This window comes from Canis lupus, chromosome 2 (genome assembly GCF_003254725.2).
Source record: "Canis lupus dingo isolate Sandy chromosome 2, ASM325472v2, whole genome shotgun sequence".
NCBI classification, from domain to species: Eukaryota; Metazoa; Chordata; class Mammalia; order Carnivora; family Canidae; genus Canis; species Canis lupus.
This window is the reverse complement of record NC_064244.1, coordinates 73,703,422-73,725,981: the sequence shown is the minus strand read 5'-3', so window position 1 is coordinate 73,725,981 and position 22,560 is coordinate 73,703,422. Positions and strand designations below refer to the sequence as shown.

At 43.9% G+C, this 22,560-nt stretch overlaps 1 protein-coding gene across 3 annotated transcripts in view; it reads left to right on the top strand.

The window, feature by feature from the left end:
* NIPAL3 (NIPA like domain containing 3) overlaps window positions 1–10,277 on the top strand; it is a 53,880-nt gene extending 43,603 nt beyond the window's left edge. The window contains exons 11-13 of one of the 3 annotated variants that reach the window (XM_025447148.3): window positions 1,489–1,583; window positions 5,193–5,267; window positions 6,088–6,225. In XM_025447148.3, the coding sequence (XP_025302933.1) occupies window positions 1,489–1,583; window positions 5,193–5,218 (121 nt within the window). In that variant the 3' untranslated portion in view covers window positions 5,219–5,267; window positions 6,088–6,225. Of the gene's footprint in view, window positions 1–1,488; window positions 1,584–2,755; window positions 2,788–5,192; window positions 5,268–6,087 lie in introns of all 3 variants that reach the window. The other 2 variants (XM_025447149.3, XM_025447146.3) reach the window with 2 other exon arrangements.
* The last annotated feature ends 12,283 nt before the right edge of the window (window positions 10,278–22,560 follow it).

The following is a 22,560-nucleotide window of genomic DNA, read 5'->3' as shown; positions in this document are numbered from 1 at the left end:
CAACCTTCCAAATGGGACACAAAGACACATGGATGAAGCTGTTTATTAATTTAAAAATTAATTGTGTAAATAAATAATTAGAAGTAGCCTAAATGCCCAGCAGTAGGATACAGTTAAATAAATTATGGATGTTCATATAATAAAGTCCCATGCTGTCATTTTGAAAAATCGAGGCCAGTCTATAGATACTGACATCAAACCATGTCTAGGATACATTAAATGGAAAAAATTAGATTTTTTTAAATGTATAGTCTACCCTATGATCTAGAAGTAATGCATCTAGATATATATCCAAAAGAAATGTATACATACATATATTGACAAAATGACTTCTACCTGAATATTTATAACAGCTTTATTCATCATATACTCAAATTGGTTACAACCCAGATGTCTATCAACAGGAGAGATGATATAGCCTATTCAGACAATGGATTCAATATAACAATTAAAAATAATGAACTACTAATACATACAATAAAGTGAATGAACCTTAAAAACATTTACAAGTGAAAGAAACCAGGGTACACACTGTATGATTTAACTTACAAGAAGTTCAAGAACAGGATGGGGTACCTGGGTAGCGCAGTTAAGTGCTCAACTATTGGTTTCAGCTCAGGTCATGAGATTGAGCCCTGGGTCAGGCTTTGCACTCACTGGGCAATCTGCTTGAGATTTTCTCCCTCTCCCTCTGCCCCACCCATCTCTCTCTCTCTCTCTCTCTCTCTCTCTCTCTCTCTCTCTCCCAAATAAATAGATAGATCTTTTAAAATATAAAATAAAGAAGTTCAAGAATAGGCAAATCAAGTATTGGGTGATAGAGGTCAGAATAGTGGCTTCCTCTGGGTTAGCATGGATTAGGAAGGGCACCCCTCTGGGGTGGAGGGGATGGAAATGTCTTCTCTGTTGACCTAGGTGGTAATCACAAAAGTATACACACAGGTACGATTAATCAAGCACTACATTTAGGGTTTATGCATGTAAACAACACCTCAGTTTTTAGAAAGTGTTCCTATTTAAGTTCTAGGAGAAAGGGGGGAAAATGACTCTAGAGAAATATACACCTACCTGGGGGAGTGGGACCAGGGGGAGTTCAGGGACTTTCTAACTTTTTCTTACTCTCCTCCTGTATTGATTGCATAAAGAACTTTTTTTATTTTTAAAAAAAATGTTTTTTTTAAGGCAAGGTTCTAAGATACAGGCTAAATGGAAGTGAAGAGCCATGGGAGTTTTGCCTGGGAGAGTCTAATTCATCCTGATCAATGCAGTGCAGCATGAAAGGCGTATGAAGCTGTTATTTATCTTGCATCTGCTCCCTGCCCATCTCAGGCAGGCAGCCTCCCCAGTCTGCTCAGCAGCAAGCCCCTCTCTGCAGCCTGCAGCCTGCAGCCCTTTTTTCCCCTGTTGCCTGTTACCTGGGTTGTAAAGTGAGCCCTCTCACCCTCACTCTGGCCTTTCTTCTCTCTCTCCCTCCTCTCTGTTCCTCAGGTGCCTCATTGCCTTCTTGGGCGTCTTCTTAATCACACGTAACAGGAAGAAGGCCATTCCATTTGAGCCCTATATTTCCATGGATGCCATGCCAGGTAACGTTAAAATCCTATGTGCCCAGCTAGCCAGCCCATCCATATAGAATGACTGCTACCTCCTATTTAAAAAGAGACAACTAGCTGCTGGGTTTGGTACAGGGCAGGTGTGCTGTGCTGTCATGGTGTGACTGTCTCTCTCTCCCTCTCTTTTTCTTAAATCTCGCTGTGCCAAATAGGAGGCAATGGTTGAGGCACCTCAGTTGGTTTTGAGCCCATCTTGCCAGTTCCCACGTCTATTTTGGGCTCTCTTAAAGACAGTCCTGATTCACACTGGATATAATTATGACCTGTATATCAGGCTTCATGTCTGTGAAAGGAAAAGAATCCATTCACCTAGTTGGAAAGGAATGGCCAGAGATAGGAAAGAAGATTGGATGAGTAACATTCAGATACTATCACCTCACTTCTTAGATGCCACAAGAGAGTGGATTGTTCTGGAAAGCTTAATTTCCCAAGTTGCTGGGAGCTCACACGGAGAAGCACAAGCTCAAATGCCTGTAGTCCGTGACAGTAACAGAGGTGTGAATCTGCAGAGTATTGTGCAGAAGGGAGTGGCTGAGTCTATGGAGAACTAGAGGGTGCCCGCCCCCAGCCCAAAGGGACCCAGATTAGGAAAGTTAACCCAGGTTTGCTGACCTAAATTCTGTAGGTTAGCAGTGACCACTGGCTTTCGCTCTTTAAGTCAAAATTGATTTTTATTTTAGATACAAAGATGGAACTCTCTAGAAAATAACGCCCACCTTTCATTAAGACACCCTAATGGGCAAACTATAACCCCACTGCTGGCATACGGTACTGCTTAACAAAGTACTCTTGGATACAGGTGTGTTCTCAGGGCCAACTGAGGTGCCCCTCCTCTAAATGGCCCCAAGGTTTATGTGCCTACTTCTATATTATTTCCTCATCCCTTGCTATCAAACTGTGGTCTGTCATTCATGCTATTACTAGCTCACCTGTGTATAGCAGTTCCAGGTCAAACCTCTCACTTTGACCCCACTTGTTGGAATTGTGTATAAAATTAGAATAAACAAGCTCTGAGTTGGGGCCTTAAGCTTTCTCCTAGTAGTTAAATGCATGAGCTTTAGTGCATGGACTTTTAAAACCTCTAATCTGGCTGCTCAGATGCCTTTTTTGCTTACTTCCTTGTTTCTCGGCTGTGTCCCGGATAGATGAGGGCGCTGGATAGCTGAATTCCAGATAGGTGAGGTGTCAACTCTGTGTGTGTGCAAGTATGTGTATGTATATGTGTGTTTGTATGTTTACAAACTGTATGTGTATATATCTCTATAAGTATTTGTATATGCATATATACAGATCTGCTAGTGGAAAATAGAAGGTAACCTAAGGTAACCTTACATATCAATATTCCGTGGTCTGTTTGTGGATGTGGCTCCCGGCTTCCTCTTTGTACCTCGCGACCGGTAGAAGTCAGATCTTCACAAAAGGAGACCCTGACCCATTGCTGTGGCATGTCAGGACACTTCCAAGTAGACGTGTTCTGTACAATGCAAAGCATGGGCTTGAAGTTTAGGTGGCCTGGATTCAAATCCCAGCTCTATTACCCACCCACTGTGTGACCTTGGGCATGCCCTTGGACCTCCCAAGGCCTCTGACCTTCACTTGTAAATTGGGATTCCTTCTTTAAGGGAAGTGGGATAATATGTTAAAGGCCCCTTGCACAGTGTTTGGGACTTGGTAGATGCCTGGTTAAATTTGGGTTCACGTCCCTTTTGCTTTAAAAAAAAACTTCAGAAATTCCAAACACTTGTTTGATCTGATGGCAGGTAGAACATGAAAAATGAAACTGCTTTAAAAAAAAAAAAAAAGTTAAAAAAAAAAAAGAAAGGGCAGCCGGGGTGGCTCAGCGGTTTAGCACCATCACACCCAGGGTGTGATCCTGGAGTTCCGAGATCGAGTTCCACATCAGGCTCCCTGCATGGAGCCTGCTTCTCCCTCTCTCTGCCTGGGTCTCTGCCTCTTTCTCTTTCTCCCTCTCTTGTCTCTCATGAATAAATAAATAAAATATTTAAAAAAAATAAAAATGAAGGGTGCGCCTGACTAGCTCAGTTGGAAGAGCACGTGACTCGATATCAGGGTCATGAGTTCGAGCCCCACATTAGGTATAGAGATTACTTACATAATTTTTTTTAAACGTTAGAAATAAATTAATTAAAATTAAAAAATAAAACTGCTTAAGCAGAGTGTCTTTCTTAGCTACTTGGTTTCCCAAAGTCAGACCTTGCTTTTGGTCTATCTAGATTGGTATCTGCACAACAGACCAGTAGCTACAGTTCAAGAGGCATTCTATTTCCAAAAACATATACTACATGTCACAATTTAGAGAGGGTTTAAATAATTCTAGCACCTGAAAAAAAAGTGAAAAAAAATGAATGAGAGAAGAAAAAATGGAAATGAAATGAAAAAAGAAAAAGCAGTCCTGATAGCTGGAGCTGGCCTGACACTCACAGCTGGACCTTGGTGTTCCCTAACTGAAAATAAACAATTTCACAGCACATCAGCCTCAGGCAGGGCCACCCCAACCATGACAGATCAAGACACAAATAGGATCACTCCATTGTCACACAGGAACACGGGCAAAACTTGACCATTGGGCACTTGGGTGGCTCAGTGGTTGAGCATCTGCCTTTGGCTCAGGTCGTGATCCTAGGGTCCTGGGATTGAGTTCCACATCGGGCTCCCTGTGGGGAGCCCGCTTCTCCCTCTGCCTATGTCTCTGCCTCTCTCTGTATGTCTCTCATGAATAAATAAATAAAATTTAAAAAAAAACAACTTTGACTGAACCACGGAGGACTGACCATCCCCCCAACATGAGTGACCACAGCCTTTTTACCAGTTACAGCTTTAGCCTCAACACAGCCTTCCCCAATTACAAAATTAGCCCCACTTCCCAACAGCATCTAATCCAAAGCAAAGCCCTGCTTCCTTAAACTGTCCCCAAAATTGTCTACAAATCCAAATCCTGTCTCTTCTCACACCCTGTTACTGAGACATCCCACAGTCCCTTGGGGTGGACATCTCCCTCATTGCAGTGCATCAATAAACCCACATCTGTTAGGCTATAGGCGTAGTCCTGCCACTGTTTGGCTGAGAAACAATGAAAAAATCCAAAAGCTAAATCATGCCTGGCAAGCCAACCCTTTTTCCTAAGGAACGGGCATCCCCTTAACTTCCCCCAAGCCTCCTCCCCACCCCCCCCACTCCAAAATCCAAACCGCACATCCTTAAACTGTACCCTTCAAATGACCATCAGCTAAGGCTTGTGCTACCTACATGAAAACTCAGTCTTCGCAGGCCATTCACATAGTGGACAAGGGGATGGGCTTTGGTGTCAGGGCCCAGCTGTGTGACTTTGAGCAAGTAATTTTATCTTTTAAAATCTGTGTTCTTATCCAGATGCTGAGGATAGGATTTGTGGGGAAGGTGGAGGTTCAGCGAAGTACACAGGGAGGCCCTATAGCATTCCAGTTAAGAGTGTGGGCCTCCGCATTCAAACCCCCGGAGCTTAAATCCCAGCACTGCCAGATTGCTGGCTTTGTGACCTCAAGCAAGTTACCTAACCTCTAACTGCCTCATTTTTCTTATCAGTTACTTGTGAGGATCAGATGAGATAAAACTTCTCAACTGTTTAGAACAGGGGTCTGCCATCAGCTCAACACTCAGGTACCTGTTAGCTATTCTCATGCTTTCTGTTGTTACTGTCGAGATCTAAAGCCCTCAGCCCAGGGCCTGGGCGTAGTAAGTAGTCCGGCACCTGCTGTTATCTTCATAGTCTAAGAGAGGACGCTTTGCATTCAGTCTCTTAGGGCAGCCTGGGGGTAAGAGAATTTGAAGTCTTCCTTCCCTGCCAGGGAGAGAGCTGGCCTCCAAGACCAGGAATTGTAGAGTAAGGCTAACAGAATTAATGATTAAAGTCTTCTCTCTCAACTTTAAGTAGAAATCCAACATCAACATGTGCCCAGAAGCAACAGAGAGAATCGCACCTACCCTCTGTGCGGATCAGGGATGTTAACTGTTAAAGGCCAGAGCATCTCCCTGTGAATGTCCTGCTGCATCTGCCACCCCCACGTGTCCATGACACGAAAGTTACCCTCTTAGGGGATAAGGAAGTGTTCTGGATCCTGGTTGCATTCGGTAGAGAAGTATTGGCATCTACCACGTTCAAAGCACAGTGCTGGTTCTGCTCCCTCTGGCCCCTCCACCCACATTCCCACCTCATTCTAGGCCAACCCATGGTTATCTTGACAGTGGCTGGCCTGTGTGCATATTTCCTGAAGATTCATCCCTCGTTGCTTAGCAACCATAATATTGCTAGCATATACTTAAGGGTGTTGTTTTTCCAATCTAAAGCATTCAGGAACTTGGCAAGGCACGTGACTGGTGCCTGAGCACTGTAATGAGTCTGTGGTGGGGAGGGGGATGGTGCAGTCTCCTTTGGCCCCCTTACCACCTAATGATTTGGAGAAAATGGATTTCATTTCAGGTATGCAAAACATGCATGACAAGGGAATGACAGTTCAGCCTGACCTCAAAGCTTCTTTTTCCTATGGGGCCCTGGAAAACAATGACAACGTTTCTGAGATCTACGCTCCTGCCACGCTGCCGGTTATGCAAGAGGAACACAGCTCTGGGGGTGCCTCTGGGGTTCCCTACCGAGTCCTGGAACACACCAAGAAGGAATGAGCCCACCTCGAAGGAGACTGTCCTTCCCTCCATGTATAACTGCTCTCAAGCCGTCAGTGGTTCAACCCTGAATCCTAAACTTTGCCTTTCACATCTTAATCTCTTAAACCGAGAACTCTCTAGAAGGGGAACTCGAAGAGCCATTGTCTCTAGCAAAGAACACATGATCTTGGTCTCGGAGATTTCAGGTGACCAGGGTGGGGTGAGGGGGACGAAAGCAGTATTCCCCGGGGGAAGTGCGGAGTTCAGACTCCGCCTGGTACTGCCCAGCCAGCTCCGGGAAAGCATTCCCGAGGCTGATAACTGAGCTTCCTCCGTCAGTGACCAAAGGTTGCCACATTCCTTGGAGCTGAAGCAAGGCAGAGATTCCGTTCTCACTTTCCACATCCAGTGAAAGGCTGGAGACCTCTGAATCTAATCTTCCCTTGCCTGATCCTCCCTGTTTCACGATTCCCGTACTTCCAGTAGCATTTGTGTAGTCATCACAAGGCATAGTAGGCCAGCCCTGGGAACATTCTATCATCCACCTGTAAGAAATGCACTTCTGCCTTCCAATTCTCCCTGCCCTTCTAGTGAAAACATGCTTGATGTGCTTATATTAGATCTGCTCTGAAACCTAATTTGGTTTTGGTTCTGTGAACTATGTAATTGCTTTTTCTCCCCACCAAAGGAACCGAGAAGTTAAGAGTAGGAGGAAAGTAAGGACAGGAGCAGGGGTAATGATACGTTAGCCCATAAACATGAAGGAAGAAAAATACCTTTTCATCTTATAAGAAGTGATTGCACCACTTAGAAAAAGATAGGCAGAAAATCTGGCTGTTTTATGTGTATGTTCTTGCACAGCAAGGCCCTCTGGGAAGCTAGGGCACTTACCTCAGAGACAGTCTCCATCAAACAAAGCTTGAATTATCAGTTAATTTCCTTGGAGTTGACCGAGACTTTGGGTCCTCGTTCCCAGGCACACATGTCTGGGAAAGCGGGCATTCTTGGTAAGGGGTCACTGCTTCCTTTCAGGCTACATCCACGATTGTCCCTCCCTAGACTGACTGTATACTTCTGAGAATGGCAAGTAAGGGTTTGCAAACTTTAGCATAAGGACCCCCTAGGGAGTGTGCAGATTCCTACACCCCAAGGACAGACACTCTGTTTAAGTGGGAATGATGGGGAGGAGCGAGAGTCTGTGTTCTTATCTGACCGCACAGGTTGTTCTGATGCAGGCAGTCCAGGGATCACACACCTCAGAAGCCTACTGATCGAGAGAGAGGGTCTGCTAAAACCTCCAGGGGCCAACACACCCCTGCTGGAGAGCTGGAATTACCAGTCCTTGTTTCCTGTCCGGGGTTTATTTGGCAGGTCAAATAATTCCCATAGGATCGGTGGCATTTATCCATCCAGCGATTACTACTTAGTAGAACTACATGTAAGGTTTCCCTGGGTACTCTTTAGCTAATAGGGGAGATCACAGTGTTAATAGACCAGTGTTGATAGATCATTAACCTTTATGGATTGTGCTTAATACCGATTTACTACCTTGACTTCAAACACTGGCATCTGCTGCTTGTGATAACCACTTAGGTATTGTGTCTTAACCTCTTCCGTATTGTTGGCTTACTTGCCTAAGAAGGCAACAGACAATGACCTGTTTTCTTCAGGATAGGTATCCACTCAATTCAACGTTTGAGAGGCATTTGCTGTGTGTTAATAAGCATTTGGATGAGGGCGCCTGGGTGGCTCAGTTGGTTAAGTGTCTGCCTTCCGCTCAGATCATGATCTCAGGGTTCTGGGATCGAGCCCCACATTGGACTCCCTGCTCAGCGGGGAGTGTGCTTCTCCCTCTCCCCCTGCCCCTCCCCACCCCTGTTCCTACTTGCTCTTATGCTCTCGCTCCCCCCCATGGGAAAAAAATCTTAAAAACAAACAAACAAAACATTTGAATGGTGAAGGCTACAAAGAACAGCAATGATCCCTGCGCTGCAGACACACACCCAGGAAACCATGAGAGGTGCACATTGCAATAGTGCGCAGAAAAAGGACAGTTACGGGGGCCCTTCTAAAGGTCAGACTGCAAGCCCACAACAGGGTATTCAGAATTGAAGGTGATTTTGAGACACCTGGCCAGTTCAATTGGTAGGACATATGACTCTTGATCTCAGGGTCATGAGTTTGAGCCCCATGTGTGGCATAGAGTCCATTTAAAATAAAATTTAAAAATTAATTTTAAATTAATTAAAAAATAAAAAGAATCGGAGATGATTTGGGCTTCACTCATGGATGGGGGCAAACCTTGCTAAGATTTGAGCAAAGCATAGAAAGCAGGGCGACCACCCCTCCAGGCAGAGGGGCAAGGGGCCAGCATTTGCAAAGGCACAGAAATAGGGAGTGGATGTTGGCAAAGAAAGGAGAGGTAGAGAGAGTGGTGGGAGCTGAGCCTGGAAAGAGACCAAATCATGGAGGCCTTGAATGCCTGCTGAAGATCAAGGGGTATCGCAGAGAGCATGGGAGCCATTGATGATTCATAAGGAAGAGAATGGCAGGGTCAGCACTGATTGGAAAGGAGGCTTGATGCAGAGTATAGAGAGACAATCTGAAGGGATGATAAAAGTCACTTTTCAAGGTCAAGCCGTCAGCCCACTGGAACAAAACACAAAAGGGGAATTAACATCTGGTTTTGCGGTTATTCAGATTTTCTAGGTGGTTTTTCTAAGGTGAGCTGGGATAAGGGATGAGGGCAGAGTGGATAAATGGAAGGTGGGCAGGGAATCCATTGAAGTGTGTCAGGCCCTGGTGATCATTTGGGGGTTTTATGTGCTCCCAATCTCAGTCCACCTCTTCCCTTTTCAAACCATGAGCCCTTTAGTCTCAAGCCAGGCAAGAATGAGACGAGTGGATGAAAGTGCATCATAGTTTCAAGTTGGCCAACTGGTGGTTTCAATGCCACTCAGCCACTGCTGCTGGGACCTGGACCTCCAGTGCCCCAGCACTGCTGGGGGCAGTGGCATTATCCTATGAAGGGGCCACAGGATGGCTGAGCAGAGGGTGCGTGGCAGTTTCCTGAGTGGAAGCCAGCAGTAGGCATCCGAGTGTTTGAGAAGACCAGACAACATAGAACCTCCGTCTCCAGAGTTCTGAATCTGTCCTGGGTTATCTTCTCCCAACCTTGGTCTCCAAGTATAAATGGACTGTTTGCTGGTGGCACTTACTGTTGGCACAGGGGGAGAGGACATCAACTTTCTACTCACAGCCCTGGTTCTTTTTTTTTTTTTTTTTCTCTTGGCTCTGACATTCCTCAAGCCCTCTGGAATGCTCTAAGCAATATTAAGTATCACACGTCTTTCTCCTTCCTACCAGCCTATACCTATGGCAAGGTCACCAAACTTGGGTTTAAACCTTCACTTGTTGTCTGATCTTTCTTCTGCTCTTCACTCTGTCCCCACCTTCTAAAGACTGGGACCCTGGGTTCTCTAATCAGACATTAGAACCAGGGCAAAGACTGGTACCTGTGGGCTTTGGTGAGAGCTCAGCCCTCCCCCGGACCCCTCTTGAAGCCACAGGGCTTATGATGCCATCACATTAAAGCTTTAGGTCACATGGGGTTCTTATAGTGTGCAATTGACTGCTGGGTAGGGATGGAAGATCTGACATTTCCACTGCTTTTCTGGTGGAAACCAGCCAGCTTGCTGGTACTGTGTGTATACAAGACATCCATCAGGATAGTGTTGGAGACCCTCCGCCCTGCACTCTTTTGAATTCCGAATCTGGCCCAACAGTGGCTGATAGGCAAAAAAAAAAAAAAAAAAGAAAGAAAAAGAAATGACTCCATGTTTCTCTGAGAAGCTGTGTAAATGAAGTCACCCTAGAATATATTCTGTGTGGATACTTCTATTTCGTTAACTCCATGGCTGATATGGCATGTCTTATTTTTTAAAAAAAAATGTGTGTTAGGTGTAAATAACATCATGAAATGATATTTAATTAAAAAAATCCATGTGATACCTGTTTAGTTTGAGTCTTCTGTTTGGCTAATACTTTCTAAAGTTGTCTAGAATAAGTGCTGTCCAATAGAACTTTCATCAGTGATCAAATTGTTCTGTATGCTGCCAAGTACAGCAGCCACTAACCAGATGTAGCTATTGAGAATCTTAAATGTGGCCAAGTGCAACCTAGGAACTAGATTTTTAATTTTATTTCAATTAAACTCAAATACTCACACAGAGCTGGTGGTGGCTGTAGTAACAGTACAGTTCTAGAGATGCCCATGAGTGTAGTGAAGGCTGAATTAAGCACTTTTTTTCCCCTGCAGTGGTTAAGAGTACAGACTCTGTAACCAACTGCTTAGATTTGATTCCTAACTCCATCACGTATTAGCTGTGTGGCATTGGCAAGTTACTTAAATTCTCTGAGCCTCATCTGTGAAACAGGGATAGTAACAGTATCTACCTAAAGGTGGTTATGAGGATCAGATCAATGAATAGATGTAAAGTCTTGCAACTATGTCCAGCATCCCATCAGGATGTTATGTCACATTGAAGCAATGTGGGAGTCCCAAGCACCAGAGCTTCTGTCCCCAAGGAGTTGAGATCATTCAACTTCCCTTTGTGGATGTCTTCACCTACCTCCCTATACTATTGGCAGTTTATGGAGGCTGAGCAATGAGTAACTTGGTTTCCAGCCCTTCTCCCCTCTCCAGGGGTTGAGAACTCCCATCTTCTAATCATGATTTGGTTTCCTGGTGACCAGCACTCCGCAGGAGCCATCCAAGAGCCCACCCGGCATCGCCTCATTAGAACGAAAGCTGCTTCTAGTGCTCGTATCACTCACAAATTTACAAAAGTTTAGGAGCCCAGAACCAGGAACAGGATCAAAGACAAAACATTAGGACAAGAGATGCTCTGAGTGTTCTTACCACTCAGGAAATTACAAGGGCTTTAGGAGCTCTGTGCCGGGGACAGGGTGCAGAGACCAATATGCGTATTTTCTATTATCTCATAGTGCCCTTATAAAAAGCTCCCTCGCCCCTTCCATCAGGTGAGAGGACTATGAACTAGTGAGTGGGTTCTCACTAGACTGAATCTGCCGGCACCTTGATCTTGGAATGTCCAGCCTCCAGCACTGTGAGAAATAAATGCTTGTTTGTTTAAGCTACCCGGTGTATGGATGTTTTTGTTAAAACAGCCTGAGTGGACTGAGAAACCAGTATAATGAGATGATTCTCATCACAGGGAAAAGATTGCCTGCTGACTTCTGTTGACACTGAAATGTGAATCTTCAACATTGCACCCTAGAAACATTTGTGTGCTTACTTCTCAAGATTATAAGTTAAAAAAAAAAAAAAAAAACGAATCCACAAAGCCCATCTGTAACTCTCCAAAAGCCTGTTTGTCATAAAAACAACAGGCCCAGAAATCTATCCTTGCAGACATCCCTCACACTCATGTGCATCGCATCCCAGAGTGATTCAGGCAACTAGAGAGCTGTCTTAACACTTTTACCAAAATGTCCAAAGATGTTCAAGTCACAGACATTTCTCTTCACATGAATAATACTAGATATCTTTGTGTGTTTTTATACACTACATTTGTGTTTCTTCTCTGTGAACTGTCCACAGCCTTTGCCCACATTCTATGGCTTTGTAGGTCTCTTCTTGACTTGAACATGCTACTTATATTTCACATTGACTAACCCCTTCTTTGTGATGTGAATACTTGCAAGTATTCCCCGAAGATTATTTGCTTTTTGATTTGCTTAGTATTTTTTTGCTCTGAGAAAATCTTTTGGTTTTATGTATTTTGTTTTACATATAATTCAATTATTTCTATGAAATATGTTCTTTTGGGGGCACCTGAGTGGTACAGCCGGTTAAGAGTCCGACTCTTGGTTTTAGCTCAGGTTGTGATCTCTCTTTTTTTGTTTTAATTCATGAGAGACACAGAGAGAGATCCAGAGACACAGGCAGAGGGAGAAGCAGGCTCCCCACAGGGAGCCCAATGTGGGACTTGATCCCAGGACCCCAGGATCACGACCTGAGCCAAAGGCAGATGCTCAACCACTGAGCCACCCAGGTGTCCCCCTCTCTGTATATTTTAAATCCAGTCTTTGATACATCAATATACAAGAAGTCTTTTACTTCTAAACACTATTTATTTTTTAGCATAGAATGTAACTTTCTCTGAGTCTGGAGTAGCATGAGAGCATTAGCTTGTCCATCTTCACCGTTGCCTGAGATACGCCGCCTTCCTGTGATGTACGGAGTACCTGATGTCTCAGGCAGCTATTGAATCAATCAGGGTCCAGGCAGGAGACAGAAACCACACCAGTTACTGGAACAGAAAATTTAATATAAAGAATTGGTAACTAGGTAACTGAAAGTGTAATGGGGAGAATGCTAAGGTGTCATAGAAGTGGTAACTGTGAGAAGCAGCTCCCCCCCTCCCCCCACACACACACCACCAGGGCTGGGAGAAGACAAGGAAGAAGTTGGAATTATTAAAATTTAGACATTATATCCAAAAGGAGGAGCCCTGTGGAGCCAAAACTCAGAGGTGCTGAAACAAAGGCTGGTGCTGTGTCTCTGGGCTGGAGGAGAAGTTCAAGGGAATTGGGACCTGACCCATGAGGCCTTTGTGTAAGCCCTGGAGGCCAGAGAAGAAGAAGACACACTCCCTGAACTTAAGTGGGAAAGGGAAAAAAATTATTTAATCCTGCCCAAGATATATGTTAGAAGTTGCTGCCCAGTATGGAGCCTAAGCAGCTGCATTCACCTCCTCCGGGTCCCGGAGCTGCTCTGGGCTTAGGCAGCAGGTGCCACGAATGAGGGTGCTGTGGGTGACTGTCAGAGGGATTCCTCAGAAGACTCTAACAGGCTCTACAGACACAGAGCAGTATTTGCCCCACATGGAGCCCTAAGAATTACTCCAAACGGTGGAAGATCTGGCTGTGGGGGGCCCAGCGGCAAGGATACTGGGGCAGGGAGGGAGGCAGGATAGAGCGCAAGAAACGTGGCTCTCCACTTGACCAGGAGGGAAAATAAGGAAAGGCAGCCCTGCCGGGTGTGGGAAACACTGAAGCACTCTGTCTCTCTCTCTCTGTGTCTCTGTCTCTGTCTCTCTCCTGTCAAGTCCTGCCTGCCTGATTTTTCCTACCTCCCCAGGTGGCCTGCTGGCCCCTCACTCACACACCTTGGAAGGCCCCAGCTCACTTCCTCAGAGATAACAAGAATCACCCCTCACATTCAGGGGACAGTAGGCCTTTGTTCTGGTCAATACACCCACACAACTGCAAAGGAAATCCACACCCGCTCTCCTAGTAAGCAACAGAGTTCCTTCTTCCTAACTGGGAGCTGTCTACCGAGAATCACAAGGCATTTGGGGAAATCCATCAGCACGAAAGGGAAAGACAAATGAACTGAGAGGGATCAGAAAACGCAGGATAATGTAGACAAAGAGGGCCACGGTCCACAAGGGTTGTTTAAATTATTGTCTCTATTTTTACAGATGCTTGAAATTTTCATAATAAAAAGAGGAAAAAAACAAATTTTTAAGCAGAAAAAGTGTTTCTTGAGCATTTATTGTGTGCTAGGTACATACGTACAGCAAGCGAACAAAAGAGAGACTCTGTGCTAAGCACACAGTAGAAGATGGGAGGATGTTACTATAGAGGGAGTCATGAGATGAAAGGCCACAGGATCAGGACAAAGGAGGAGGTGAGAGAACCAGGGAAGGCAGTAGAAGCACGGAGGATGGCCTCAGAGCCTGGGCCTAGCCTGACCCGGTGCCCAGGGTGGGCCACAAGGAAAGAAAAGAGTTCAGGAGAAGGCGGAGACCAAGATTTTTGAATCCAGAGAAGACCAAGGTTTTTGAATCCAGACCAAAAGACCTGCAGGGCCAGCTCCCCAGTCTCCAGGACCCAGCAAAAAGTGAAAATGCAGGGACCCCTTGCTCAAAGAGCAGGAAAATTATCATCAGAGGGACAACTTCTTACCATTCATTTTTATTTCATGCCATACCCATCTTAAATGCAAATAGAAGAGCACTTCAGTCATATAGGAATCACTGATACGATACAATTCGTATTTCATAGCTTATACACAAATACATATTTTTTCTTCCTACCAGGACAGCAGAAACCCTGCGCAAAGCTAACCCAGCTGTTGATATTTTCATTTATTGATATGCACACATTCTACACCTTCCTGCATGGGATTAGTGCCCTCCCAAGAAGAGGCCAGAGAGCTGGCTCGCTTCTCCCCACCATGTGAGCATACAGAGAATAGCCATAACCAGAACGGGGCCCTCACTGGAACCTGACCATGCTGGTGCCATGATCTCGGGCTTCCAGCCTCCAGAACTGAGAAATCAGTGTGTCTTGTTGATAAGTCCCTCAGTTTATGGGATTTTATTATAGCAACCAGAATAGATTAAGACAGCAAGTCATTAAGCTATTTTCACTCAGCTCCAAACCTGCGCATCTAGGGGATGGCGTTGGGATGCTGGGGCTGGAACTCTGCAAGCTACCCGTCTGCTGTGCTACTGCTCCCTGGCTGCCTGTGAGGGGGACCGTGAGGCTATAGGAGGAAGGGGCTCACCGCTTCCTGTCTCTTTCCTGTCCCTGTGTACATCTCCCAGGGATACTTCCTTGCCTCACAGAGCAGCAATAAAGTCTAGTTTTGTGGTTCTTTTCAACTTTTTCACAACTAGCTTTGAGGCCCCAGTCCTCAGAGATATCAGCACACTCTCCTCAAGGTTGGGGGCCCAATTCCATGGGGCCCTTCTTCTTACTTCCTTAAAAACGGCTTTAGTGACATAATTCACACACCATACAATGCACTCTTTTTTTTTCTTTAAGATTTTATTTCTTTGAGACAGAGGGAGAGAGTATGAGCAGAGAGAGGGAGAAGCAGACTCCTTGCTGGTCGGGGAGCCCGATGCAGGGCTCAATCCCAGGACCCTGAGATCATGATCTGAACCAAAGGCAGACTCTTAACCAACTGAGCCACCCAGGCACTCCACAATGCACTCTATAAATTATATAATTCAGTGGTGTTTAGTATGTCCACAAATATGTGTAACTATCACCACAGTCCATTTGAGAACATTTTCATCTCCTCGAAAGGAAACACTGTCAAGAAATGATCATGTATCAGCAAGGATGTGGGGAAATGGGGACACTCGAGCACTGGCAGTGGGAATGCAAAATGGTGCAGCCACTATGGCAAACAGTATGGTGATTTCTCATAAAATTAAAAATAGATTACCATATGATCCAGAAATGCCTCTTCTGGGCATATGCACAAAAGAAATGCAGGGACTCAGATATGTATACACCATGTTCAGAACAGCCTTCTTCATGACAGCCAAGAGATGGAAGCAACTCAAGCCATCCATCAAAGGATGAATGGATCAGCAAACTGGTGTATACAACCGGTCACTTATTCAGCCTTAGAAAGAAGGACATACTGACATGTGCTAGCACATGGCCGAACCTTGAGGACATCTTGGTTGTCCACCTTGAGGCAAGAGGACAAATACTGCGAGTCCACTTATATGAGGAGCCACTAATCCACTTTCTATCTCGATAGATCTCCTTCTTCTGGACTTCCACATGAATAGACTTCCACATGAATGGGCTTTCACAGGAATGGAATCATACAATGTATGGACTTAACATGACCAGCTTCTTCCACTCAGCATGTTTTCATGGTTCATTCAAGTTGTGGCATGTGTCAGTACTTCATTCTTTTTTGTGCCTGAACATTTTCTTATCTTGTAAGTTTTAACAAATACAACCTCTTCCCTTGGTTCCTTTCGTCCTAGGAACGGTAGCTGCTTCCTGCAGTTGCTGATGCCATGATTGCTTTGAGTTTCTTTTACCTGTTGGGTGACTTGCTCATAACCTTCTATCTAGATAACCATTCTTTCTATGAAATTTTTTCTGTTCAAATCGCTGTTGTGATTTCTGTTCCCTGATCAAACTCTTGACTGATCGTCAAGAAAAATTAAAATAATCTGAATTCCTTGTCCATTCATGCAGCTGTCCATTTCTAATATTCCATTTTTTTCTTTGCTCTGTGTGCATCCCACCACTACTTCCTTCCTTATTATGATCATCTAGCTTTTATTCTCTTCAACCTATCTGCAGCTCAAGTCAATCAGGAAATGGTATCTCCATCTAACAAATTCAAGGGTGGAAACATTTAAAGAGCAGCTCCCTTTTTTTTTTTTTTTTGTATATATTTTTATTGGAGTTCGATTGCAGTGTGGCGTGGCACCACAGCTCTTGAGCTGATTTGCAGTTCATTCAGGAGCCTCTGGGTCTGCAAGCAGATGGAACTGAGTCTTTGTAATTCAGAGCAACACAGCAAGATGAAACCCGATGCAGCAACCAGGCTTCAGAACACACATATTTCTATAACAAATCCTCAAAATTATTCGCACTTTTTAAAAGACATATTTCTCTTTATGAAAATGTAATAGTTATCGATTGTCTCCATTTTTATTAAGATTTTATCATTTTCCAGGAGCTTTCAATAGATAGTTCATTTGAGCCTCAAAACCATCTTAGGAGGGACGTGCCATTGTTCTTTCCACGTATTTGAAGAGGGAAGCACGTGAGCCTGCAGTTTTTTTAAGACTTTTAAGTAAAATGCCTGTAGCCCCGAGATTGGCTCTCTCTCGTATACTGCTGCAGTTTGAGGGTTGTGGGAAGAGGGAGACAGGAAGGAGGCAGGATAAATTGGTAAACCTTTTCTGAAAAGTATTTGAAAATATCCATACCCTGACATTCCCTTCCAGATAATAAAATTACAATGATCAGAACAGTTTCTATTAACAGTTAGGTCAGTGAAATGGAAGGAATAACCAGTAATTTATATGTACTGTGTTTTTTATATATACTTAATTATATATATACAAAGTAGTGGGTTAAATGGATTCTTTAATAATTAAAGTTAGAATCATTAAAAAAAGAATTTAAGGGGTGCCTGGCTGTTTCAGTAGGTAGAGCATGTGACTCTTGATCTTGGGGTTGTGAGTTCAAGTCCCCGTTGGGTGTAGAGATTAATAGATTTTTTTTTAATCTATTAAAAAAGGAATTTTTTTTAAAAAGATTTTATATATTTATTCATAAGAAACGCAGAGAGAGAAGCAGAGACATAGGCAGAGGGAAAAGCAGGCTCCCTCCAGGGAGCCTGATGCGGGACTCAATCCTAGGACCCTGGGACCAAGACCTGAGCCAAAGGCAGATGCTCAAACACTGAGCCATCCAGGTGCCCCCCCAGAAAAGAATTTAAGTTAGAGTCTTACCTCATATTTTTATACTAAAATAAAGTTCAATTGAACTAAAGCAGCAAATATAAAAAATAGAAATCATCCCCAAAATGAAGGTCACTATTAATTGATGTCTGCAAGAGGGGAAGCAAGGAAAGAAATTGTGAGGGTAAAATATAGATACATTTACCTTCAAACAAAAATTTTGAAATGTCAGTATACCAAAAAGAAAAAGGAGGAGGAGGAGGGGGAAAGAAGCAGCAGCAGCAGCAGCAGCAGCAGCAGCAGCAGGGGAGCAGGAGGAAAGAGAAAGAAAAAATTCAAAAGGGAAAACACAAACTAAGAAAAAGGCCAGCAGGGGTCCTGGGTGGCACAGGAAGTTTAGCATTTGACTCTTGCTTCGGCTCAGGTTGAGATCTCAGGGTCGTGACATAGACCCCCGTGTCAGGATCCCCACTCAGCGCACAGGCTGCTTGAGACTCTCCCTCTGCCCCCTCCCCCCACCTTCACTCTCAAATGAACAAATGTTTAAAAAGAAAAAAAAAGGGATCCCTGGGTGGCGCAACAGTTTAGCGCCTGCCTTTGGCCCTGGGCGTGATCCTGGAGACCCGGGATCGAATCCCACATCGGGCTCCTGGTGCGTGGAGCCTGCTTCTCCCTCTGCCTATGTCTCTGCCTCTCTCTCTCTCTGTGTGTGTGACTATCATAAATAAATAAAAATTAAAAAAAAATTAAAAAAAAACGAAAAATGTCAACAAAGCATGATAACCACAGGGTTACTGTCTACAGTACATAAGGTGTTCTTACAATCAAGCATACCATGTTGCTAGCTCATAATTACACATGAAAAAAGTGTTCATCCTCTCCAGTAATCAAGATGTCATGGGGTTGTTCTGCTGACCAAACAGGAAAGGCTTTTAAGATCAAGTATAATACCTAATACTCTTGAGGATGTGGTAAGATGTACATTGAGGATGTGGGAATGTATGATTTGTATAATTTTCTGAAATGCATTTTGTCAATTTCCAAGAAGAGTTTTAAAAATGTTCATGCCTCTTTGCCTGGTAAACTCTTCTGGGAATCTATGCTAAGAAAACAATCATAAATGTGACAATATATTTCTATGCAAAGGTGTTTGTTGGGGCCCTGGGTGGCTCAGTTGGTCAAGGGGCCAACTCTTAATTTCAGCTCAGGTCATGATCTCAGGGTGCTGGGATCAAGGCCTGTCGGGCTCTGCATTCAGTAGGGTGTCTGCTTGTGTTTGTCTCTCTCCCTTCCCTTCTGCCCCTCCTCACCTCACGCATGCGCACATGTGTGTGCGCTCTCTCTCTCTCTCTCAAACAAATAAATCTTTTAAAAAGGTATTTGGGGATGCCTGGGTGGCTCAGTGGTTGAGTGTTTGCCTTTGGCTCTGGGATCTAGTCCCACATTGGGCTCCTTGCAGGGGCCCTGCTTCTCTCCCTCTGCCTGTGTCTCTGTCTCTCTCTGTCTCTCTCTCTCTCTCTCTCTGTGCCTCTCATGAATAAATAAATAAAATCTTAAAAATAAAAAAAAGTATTTGTTGTTTAGTTAATTATAGAAGAGAACATTCTAAAGAAATCTTGATTCCAACAATGAACGTTTAGATAAATAATGGAATACACACAATGCAATCTTAGGTAGCCATCAAAAAACACATTTCAAAATAGTATTTGAAAACACAAGGAAATGCTTGCAATATTATGTGAAGCAAAATAAATGGGAGATCCAAATTGAATGATTCCAATGATATTCCTAATCTTACTAAAAAGACTGGAAGGAAATACACCAAAATATCGAATAGTGGCTATCTCTAGACCATGAGATTGTAAGTGATTTTAATTTTCTTATTTATCCCTTGTTTTCAAATTATCTATACAGGGAAAGACTAATTTTTATACTGGGAAAATCAAAAATATCAAAATCTACATGACGCATCTCCCAGCCAATGTTGAATATGGGGCTGGTGAGAGGGTCCTCTTCTCCAGTGAGCTACTGGATCATGTTGCAACTCTCTTGTTGGGGCATGACTGATTTTTCAGGAATGGGAGACGGATGAGGATGTTATGAGGGAAGCCGGTTAATTTAAGGCTCTTCAGAAGAATGTACCATCTGTGAGACGAATATCATAGGAGATCTAGAGTGTGAAGCAGATTAGGAATTTAAATATCGAGTAAACTCAAATGCACATTAATGAGCCTGAGAGGTGGGAGGGAGAGGAGACAGAGCTTAATTGGCAGGCAGGCTTCTATCTTCAGCCCTCTTCCTTTCTCATTACACTCTCAAAATCAGAAGCAGCTCTTTTTCCTCCCTCCCTTCCTCCCTTCCACATTTATTGAGAACTTATTATGTATTAGAACCAGATGTTGCCATAGGATCTGAGGATATGTCAGTGACCAGACTAGATTGTGGGATGACTTACCAGGTATATCAGTGGGGATTAGGTTTGGCTGCAGTAGACACCTAATAATAAAATAATATTTCCCTGCCAAGTAAAGGCAGTCTAGATATAGGCAACCCAGGCCTAGCTAGCATGGTGGCTTCAGTATCACAGGGGGTTCAGGATCCTCCTCTTTTCAATCCACCATCCCAGCATTCAATCTTCAGGGTTACCTCCTGATCCCAAATGGCTGCTGGAGCTCCAGCCATCACATTCACATTGCAGCCTAGAAGAAAGAGAAACAGTAGAAAGGCAAGAGGGTACCCCTACCAGCTAAGTCAGCTGCTTTTTGCTCATATCTCATTTGCCAAAATTAAGCCTTATATCTCATTGGCCAAACTTACATGGCTATAAGAGAGGCGAAATATTGCTGCTTTGAATAAAATTTATTTATAAACTGATTATAAACCAACTAGTGTGTACTGAGTATCTGTAATGTGTCTGGAACTTTATAAAACAACCTTGCAAAGCAGGTATCATAGATGCCAGTTAACCCATGAGAAAAATCAGTAGGTTTAATGAGCTTGCTCAATGGTCACACGACTAGTTAGTGGTGGAGCTGACCCCCTAAAACCCAGGCTCTTCCTACTGTATTTTGCTGCCTTCCCATCAGCAATTAAGCAAGTGAGAAGAAAGTCCCTCAGGCTTGTCATTATCCATAAAGACAGGCCACTTTTTTTTTTTTTCCATTTAAAATGCATTGATGCCATGCAGCCAATGAAAAGAGTTGAGGTCGATCTGTATAAAAGCAGGGCCTTGGTCTGTTCTGTCCACTGCTATATCCTCAATGCCCTGAACAGTGCTTGGCAAATAGCAGACATTCAATAAAGATGTGTTGAAAGTATAATGTGGAAAGAACATCCCCATTAGCCCCGAATGTGCTCGTGTGTCCCTTTCCACTCAATCCCACCCTCAGAGGTAGTCACTATTCTGATAGTATCACCAGAGATTAGTTTTACCTCCTCTTGAACTTCATATGAGTGGAATCACATCTACGACTCTTTGGTGTCCAGTTTCTTTTGCTCGACATTTTTTTTTTGAGATGTTTGTTGTATGTGTATCAGTAGTTCATTCCTTTTTATGACTGTGCACTAGTCCCTTGTTTGAATATGCCATAGCTTCTGCATTCTTCTTTTGACAGATATTTGGAATATTTCCAGTTTGAGGATATTATGGATAAAGATATTAAGATCAGCGTGTGTGTGTACCTCTGCTGACATTTCTCTCGAGTGTATAACTGGGAGTGGAATTTCTGGATCATGGGGTAGGTGTGCATTTAGATTGATAAACTGGCAGACAATTTCCAAAAATGGCTGTATCCTTTTTTCCACCAGCAATGCAGGAGTGTAAGAAAGAGATATTTTACTACTTCTACTACTTCCATCATAGTATTTTTTGAAAGTACTGAATTGTATTTATTTTTAAGGATTGCATTTATTTATTCATAAGAGACACAGAGAGAGAGAGGCAGAGATGTAGGCAGAAGGAAAAGCAGGCTCCTCGCTAGGAGCCTACCCGATGCATGACTCGATCCCTGGACCCCAGGATCATGACCTGAGCCAAAGGCAGGTGTTCAACCACTGAGCCACCTGGCCACCCTTAAAGTATTGACTTTTTTTTTTAATTTTTATTTATTTATGATAGTCACACAGAGAGAGAGAGAGAGAGGCAGAGACACAGGCAGAGGGAGAAGCAGGCTCCACGCACCGGGAGCCCGACGTGGGATTCGATCCCGGGTCTCCAGGATCGTGCTCTGGGCCAAAGGCAGGCGCCAAACCACTGCACCACCCAGGGATCCCAAAGTATTGACTTTTTAATCTAATCAAATAAGAACCACAAAATCTGCAATGAAGATTGCCTGTCTGGAAATTCTCCTAGAAGTCAGGAGATAAGCTTCTGAGGATCTATAGCATCCTCTGATAGGTTCTCCTGAAGTTTTCCAGGACAGCAAAATGCTTATCAACCTTGGCACAGCTTTCAATGGATCGAGCCACAAGGGATCAGTTTCTCTTTCTCTTTTTTTCTCTGCCCATAACTCAAACCTCAGGAGAAGGAGGGAGAGTTAGAAATGTGAAACTGTGTAAAGTTCATTCATAAGAACCATTTATTATACAGGTGTGCCCAGCATCTTGCTGGACACAATGGTAAAGAGGAAAGATGGGGAAGGTTCCATTCTTGTTCTCAAGTTGCTCACAGCCTAACTGATGTTTACGAGGAGGCAACCCTTCTTCTGCCCACCATGTAAAGACCTGACGTTGTTCTGGTTTCTTCCCTTTGCTCTTTCTTTGCTCTATTCCCCTTGGTCTCTCTGGGTCATCTCATCTGAGACCATGACTTCAACTACCCATCACACCTCCTCTCCAGTCACCGCACCTGGTCTGAGCTCACCACGGGCCCCAGACCTAGGTCTTCCAACTGCTTCCATCCTCAACTCCTCTCTAATGTTCATATGTACATACAATTCATCAGCAAATTTTGTTAACTTTGCCTTTAGAATACAGTTAAGATCACACTATTTTTCATCACATGCTTCCCTATAACTGAAGACACTATC